The 7,396-nt window shown below is 33.1% G+C and overlaps 1 protein-coding gene across 1 annotated transcript; it reads right to left on the minus strand.

The window, feature by feature from the left end:
• Positions 1–2,843: 2,843 nt before the first annotated feature.
• Positions 2,844–4,220, minus strand: LOC114191022 (histone H1-like). Its single transcript, XM_028080157.1, has 2 exons — positions 3,931–4,220; positions 2,844–3,845 (listed from the first exon to the last, which is right to left on the minus strand). The coding sequence occupies exons 1-2, from the start codon at positions 4,108–4,110 to the stop codon at positions 3,162–3,164; spliced, it is 864 nt and encodes a 287-aa protein (XP_027935958.1). The 5' UTR covers positions 4,111–4,220; the 3' UTR covers positions 2,844–3,161.
• Between the last annotated feature and the right edge of the window lie 3,176 nt (positions 4,221–7,396).

Genomic DNA, 7,396 nt, shown 5'->3' on the forward strand with positions numbered 1-7,396 from the left:
TCTCATCTTCTATCTATTTTTTTCCTCTCTGCTCTTAGGTGAGGGTTATAAAATATTTTAGAGTTTCTTGTTAATTTTGAGATTTTTTAAGATATCCAAGAAATTCATGTTATATCCTAAAGAATTCTTGTTAATGTAATGAATATATACACCTTAGAAAGTTTATTTTATTTGTATTGTGCGTGTTTAATTTACATCAAAGTAATCTAAAATTGGTTAGAATTAATTTTCTAACACAAAATCAGTATATGTTTAATTTCCAAAATCAGTATATGTTTAATTTCCAAAAGGTAAACCAAAAAACACTTTTATCAACGTTTACAATAGATCCAACTTCAAGAGATTGACAGAAACAAAAATTCAAGGGAGTGTTTCCTGTGATGAGAAGCTTGGCCCATCATGACGAGGAAGAAATGAGGAAGAGCTTGGCCATCATGACGAGGAAGAAATGAGGAAGAGGAGACTGACATAATGGCACCGACCATCAAGGTCTCAAATCGAAGCGTCCACCATATGGTGAGACTGGCATGGAGTCAGCAGAAGACCTTTTATTCTACCTTAAGGACAAAGTGGATCTTAAGGACAAGGTGGATCTTTAGGGGAAGGGTCAATAGGGAGCTAAGACCTCCTATTAGGAGAGTATATAGTAAGAGAAATAAGAAGGACTCGGCATGGGGCTACTGTATAATTGTAACAGAAATAGTTAACAACTACCACCATTCAGCAAATGATTAGCTAGGTGTAACAGCATTCACTTAATGATTAGCTAGGTGGGTATTATAACAAAAGGACTGAGTTTAAGGTGTACGGAGGAAAATTAATCATTGTCATGGAGTGCAGGTCTGTCAAAAACCTGTGGTTTAGTTACAAGCATTCAATGAAGAATTCTTCTTTCTTAATTCCCTTGCAGTTACAAAACGATTCAGTAATACCAGGCAGATATATGCGGGACTACATTGGCACCGAAAAATTTCACCAGATTCAAAAACAAGCATTTCACTTGCTAAAATTTTATAGTGTAAGAAAATGTGAAGCTTGAAGGAATTTAGCAGTAATAGACTTACACAACAATTGATGAGAGGCGAGGAAAATGAGAGACGAAGAATCGTTCTGCACAGTTGTTGGGAGGTAGACATCGAGACCATGAATTGCCTCAAGCTGCACCATTTTTTGTTTAAAAAAAGTAGTTCATTCAGAGATTCATGCTGCTGCAATGCAAGATGAAACAAGTCTCAGGTTGGAATTGTATGGAATTGTAGAACCAAAAACCACCAAACAAAACAAAAAACGGAGAGATAATCAAGCAAGAACAGACAAATTGCAATTTAGAAAGATTTGCAAATCAAAGAGGAGAGCGAGTTAGGAATTGTCCAAATCAGATGTCCCCCACAAAAAATATCCACACACGCACATCTTCATAATATTTAGTAAGCCACCACCAAATCAACGATAAAGCATGTACCTAACTCATTGATAGTCTTGCATACCAATAGCTACAATCAAAATCATTTAGACAACGATTAAGGTGTTACAATAGCTCTACAAAAGTCAGGCAATCGAAGAACTATTGATAAGTACCCAAGCACTTAGGAAAGTCACCCCCAAAAGCAAGCAACTAAGGGGAGAGTCAAACAATTAAATTCTCCACCACCGAGTATCCCATACTACTCGGTAAGTTCCTATCAGACAATTACTAATATAAGATCCCTTACCAGAATCTTCCTCTCCATCCAAACTCATTCATTCCATTGACACTAACACCTCAACCACAAATTTTCACCTTTTCCACAAAACTCCATACAATTATCAGGAAACATCAAACCTGACATTTCCTGAGGATCGCTAACGCAGTCTTTCCAACACCAAGTAACATGGTTAAAAGGGATTAATTGTGCAAGTGATATGCAACGGTTAGGAGTAAGATAATTGCATACAGACAGAGAGAAGAACCGGTAAACAAAAGCCAATATCCCCATGAAATCATGAGTAATCCAAAATTAAGTTCATCCTGCTTCAACCAAACAAATGAATATTCCCTTGTCTTCAACATCCATTAAAGAAAGGAACAAAATTTTGAACAAACCTCTAAGTCACAACAACAGTTGCCTATTTTGCTGGCTTTGACACCATCAGTTTTGAGAAGTTTCATCACCTCCAATTGTTACAAACTCTTCAAGTAACTCCTCTATTTACTGAAACAGAGAAAGATGTACATGAAATTGCGCCGCATGATACCTAATAAAGTACAAGCATATATAATTAACAAATTCCTTTGCATCTCATATACATATGCTTGAGGGTAGTTTTGCTCCCCTTTTCGCATAAAAGACAGTTCGAACAAATTACTTTGCATAACTTCCCACCTAAGGCAAGCAATCATACCAAAGCAGTAAAAATAAGAAACTAGATATGACAATATTTCCTCACCAATTTTGTCATTCAACTAAGTAGCTACTGTTTCACACAAAATTCAAAGGTAAAAATACTAGTATTTCACACCCGCAAGAAAGTCACTGTCTCCCAATTCTATTGTATCATATAGTTTCATACCAAAGCAATAGGATTATAACATTATACCCATAAAAACAAAGATTAATTTTGTATTCTGCGAAACAAATTTATAATTAACCAAACTCAAACTATTCAATAGTATGTGAAAATTAAAAGAACAGGAAACAAGTAAATTCGAAGAAGAAATTGAGATGCAAACAAATGCATTCAATCAATCACAAATCTATTCACACAGCCATGCCTATCTAGCAGACATATGAACTCATGAGAGAAATTTCAATGACATTGAAGATGCAGTATTTCATCCAAAGAAACATGTAACTACAAATCCATTGCGATGTGAAAGGGTGCTTATACTACATTGATCCATCAAAGATACTGTAATGGAGAGAAACTTCACTCTAAGATACATTTATGATTAACTCATTTAGCTAGAGAGCAGAGCTAGAAGCTTTATATCTAATCCTAGATCGAACCTGAAAAGGATTCAAACTAAAAAATTAAAAAAAAAAAAAAAAAAAAAAAACAACAAAGGTTTCATAAAATCGATTTCATATGTTATAGGAACATCTGTAACCCCAACTACACCACCAAAAAGACAATAAACTTCACAACACTAACCCTAAACAACCCTATCCACCACCACCTCTTCACTTCCTACCCCCTCTTTTGGTAGCAGCCTTTTTTGCCGGAGACTTTACACTCTTGGGCTTCACACTCTTCACTGGAGCTTTCTTCGCAGCTGCTGCCACTTTCTTCGGCGCAGGCTTAGCGGCAGGGGCTTTCTTTCCTGGTGAAGTCCTAGTAGAAGTCCTGGCAGCCTTCACAGGCTTAGCCTTGGGCTTTGCAACAGGCTTAGCAGCTTTGGGCTTGGCTGCAGCTGGCTTGGGCTTAGCAGCTGGTTTAGTGACCTTTGGCTTAGCAGCGGCAGCCTTAGGCTTGGGTGCAGCCTTGGGCTTGGCAGCAGGTTTGGCCTTGGCTGGAGCCTTGGCCTTAGGCTTGGCAGCAGGCTTTGCCTTAGCAGGTGCCTTTGACTTGGCAGTCTTGGCATCCTTGGCCTTGGCTGCAGGCTTGGGTTTAGGCTTAGGCTTGGGCTTAGCAGGTGCTGGCTTCTTCTTGGCAGGGGAAGAAGGGGCAGGTCTGGTAGGTGGAAGCTTGAAGGAGCCTTTGACTTTGACCAACTTTCCGGCAGCAACAAGCTTCTTCAAGTGGTAGAGAAGAAGCTTCTTGAAGTTTGAGGGAAGCTGTTTGTGCTTCTCCTCAATGAACTTCGAAATAGCATATTGACTGGAACCAGTTTTCTCCTTCAACGAGGTAATTGCATCCTTGATCATCTGTTGCACAAGCAAAACTGGGATCAGATCCAATTAAACAACAAATTGCAAGAGGAAAAGGAGAGAACAGTAATTCAGATCATACCTCTTCATATGAAGGATGAGTTGGAGGATTACGAGGTCTAGAAACCTTCTTAGGTTTGGGTTCCTTGGTCTTCTTGGCCTTGGTTTCAGATTTGGGCTCCTCCTTCTCCTCCGGTGGAGACTCGGTGGCAGCAGGCTCTGGTGCAGGTTCCACAACCACGGTGGGTTCTTCCGTTGCCATGGGAAAGACTGGGTTTAAGGCTGAACTACGAGGAAGGATTGGGATCTGTGTGAGAACGTTGAAATGGAGAATGCAGTGGTAATCAGAATTTCTGTGCGAAAGAAGAGAGAATTTTGATAGTTTAAATAGTCAAGTGTGTGAGAGACTATATCCAAATACTTATTTGTGATTGGTCCACAGGACCCTCACACGGATTGAGGCCTTGTCTTGGTTTGAATGTCAACCCTTGGATAGGAGTGTAATCAACGGCTGCTCAATGTGGAGGCTAGTTAGAATGTTTTGGGTGCTATAGCTTGCTTTTGGTGTGTGTTTCTAAGCTTGATTCATTTGAGAATTACTCCGTCTGTAGTAAATGAAAATGAGTGAATTTTTTTCAGTCTTGTAGATTATTTTATGGCCTTTCCGATGATGGGTGTAGCGTGTTGAATAGATAAGTGATTTGGGAGAAATTTTGTTTTGAAGGTGCAATGGTCATGAGTGAGCTTTCTTGTGATGTTATCAAGGTTTTTCCCTAATTGAGAGGAATGCTTTGGCCGGGGATGAGATCAATTCACTCTATGTGAAAATAGGTTAACACAGGATTCCATTGCATCAAGAATCGTGAAATTTCAGTTAGATTTGATTATGGAATGGTGGTTTAGAAGGTGATTGAAGTTGAACAAATGTAACCTAAGAACATGTGTAGTAACCTATTGGCTAAACAACATTATTGTTTCTCATATATTATGTTGATTTGTCATTCTTTTGCTCAAATCCAACATTGTGACAATGTAATGACATTTAATTATCGTATAATCTCAATTCAAAGATAATTTTTTTCAATAAAATTGTTATTTTCTCACTACAAATGCTTTAAAGGCAAGTAAATGGTATGTTGTACAAGAATGTGCATATTGGATGTCATGGAACATTCATACTTAATATTAGTTTACTTGTTTTATTCAATTTATTTTTGAATTATGCTAATTTAGAAATGTTCTGCATCTATATTGTCACATTGATTTATATAAAAGATATATGCATATCTTATTTAGAGTGTGAGGTGAAGGTTATTAACTTAACCCATCTATAGACAAGTGACAAACTATTCCAAATGAAGTTTGTTATTATACTTATTGTTCTTTAAAACTATCATATGACAAGAATGTTATATTATTCTACTATAAAAAATATTATAGTTTGATTGATAATATAAATGAATAAGTTGACTATACAATATACTAATTATTATTACATCTATTTATGTTGTTGTTTTCACAAATATAATTTCATATGTTTATTACTCCTTTAAAATATACTATTTATATTTTCTATAAAAATTTGTTAAAAAATTAAATATATTTTTCGTCTTCAAACTATTATACAAAAATTGTGTTTGATCCATAAACTAACCTATGAAGCATTTTATCCTTTATGAAAGTTATGTAAAATATCTTTTTCAATAAACAAGATTTGTACGTAATATTATAATTTACTATGAAACCGTATTTGTTATATGGAAAACACATTTTATAATCTTCTGTGAAACTCTGTTTGTTCATGACAAATATCTTGCATACCGTTTGTTATAAAGATGTTTTATAAGAATTTCACGAAGTGTAAAGACAAAATATAATCTTTTATAATAGTTTGGAGACGAAATACATATTTAATTATTTGTTAGATATCTGAGAAAATATGAAAGCATTAATATAAGAATTGAATAACTTTTTATACGATAAAAAAATTGCTTTAATTGTTTAAAACCTTATACCAATTGCATGTGAATTAGTTTAAAGCTTAATCATCTCTATAATAAATATCATCACAAATTAAGGACTTCATGGGTAAATAGAAATATAACTTTTTCAAAGAAAAAGAAATATCAACAAATTAAGTATTCCATTATTAAAGAGAAGTATAATTTCTACTTAATATTGTCTATATGGAAACATGCAAGTATCTGTTATTGTATAAATTACAAACTTAAATCTAATTCTCTTTTTTGTTTTTTCATTTTAAAATAGAGAGACATTTGGTCTTCAAATGTATACTTAATGTTAGTTCTACTTTTAATTTAAAAAAAAAATGTACAAGTCACATTGTTTAAATACTTTTGTTTATATTTTAAAAATTAACAAAAAGTACAATATCAATATATATTAGGAACTATTTTAAAACGAAAGTACAATATCAATAATTTTAATTATAAAAAATATCTTCCAAAAGTTATCCATGTGAAAAAAATATAAGATAATGTGTCTTATAAAAAATCATACACTTTTCACAAATTTAAATCTTCTCCTCTTTAAAAAAATAATTGTTTATTACATTTAATAGTTGGTGTAGTATTAAAATAAAAAAGACTAAAACTATGGAAAAATATGAAAAATATGAGTCTTATTTGGTGGGTGGGCTTTTAGGATTTAAGATTCTTTTGTGACAAAAAAATTCACATGAAGAATAAGAAATGTCACAAGTCTACCGGCATGATTGAAGAAAATAAAAGTAATTAAATCAGAGATTCAAAATATATTATACTAAAACCTTATACATTATTAAATTATCATGCAATATGATAATCTCATGATAAATAATCGTTTGTAAGCATATATCTTATGTTCTTGAATGTAAGTATTGATAAGTTAAATAAGTAAATAAAATAGTTTAAACATTTATTGAGAAAAACAAATGATTAATAAACACCTTGGTTTAAGCTATGTCAAATATTAAAAGCAAACAAGAAACTTAGTTTTGAGACATATCTAGTCTTCCTATATATAGAGTCAAAATATTTTTCTAAGTGAGACTTAAACAGAGTTCCTAATTTAAGATTTTAAAGATTTAGAAGCTTGTTAAAACAAGTGAAGACAACAAGTTAACACCACAAATAGAATAACAGTTAGAATTATTCTTTAAACTTTAAAAAAGTATTTTCATATAAATAGGCTCTACAAATATGGATTAACCATGCTAAACGTGCAGTATTTCTTAAGTGTTGGGAATTTAAGTATGAGTTTAAATTTCACATTAAGTAAAAATGAGAAAGTTAAGCATCATATAAGGATAAAGACCCATAAACCTATTGTCTTAAGATTTTGACTAGAGGTGATATCAATTCCTTATGTGTGGTTTAGGTTCATGTCTCATTAAACTCAAACTCATGAAGTACTATAATTTTATTAGTTTTTATCTGATTATATTATTATTTTTTAACATTGATGTATCATATATATATATATATATATATATATATATATATATATTTTAATTCGGATTTTTTTCTCACAATTTGAATGGTAGATTC

This window comes from Vigna unguiculata, chromosome 7 (genome assembly GCF_004118075.2).
Source record: "Vigna unguiculata cultivar IT97K-499-35 chromosome 7, ASM411807v1, whole genome shotgun sequence".
Taxonomy (NCBI): domain Eukaryota; kingdom Viridiplantae; phylum Streptophyta; class Magnoliopsida; order Fabales; family Fabaceae; genus Vigna; species Vigna unguiculata.

What these genes read in the sequence shown, in the direction of transcription:
- LOC114191022 (XM_028080157.1), bottom strand. Translation starts at nt 4,110, where the DNA reads ATGGCAACGGAAGAACCCACCGTGGTTGTGGAACCTGCACCAGAGCCT. An exon ending in CTCATCCTTCATATGAAGAG is followed by an intron (nt 3,846 to 3,930) that starts GTATGATCTGAA and finishes CTTGTGCAACAG; the next exon opens with ATGATCAAGGATGCAATTAC.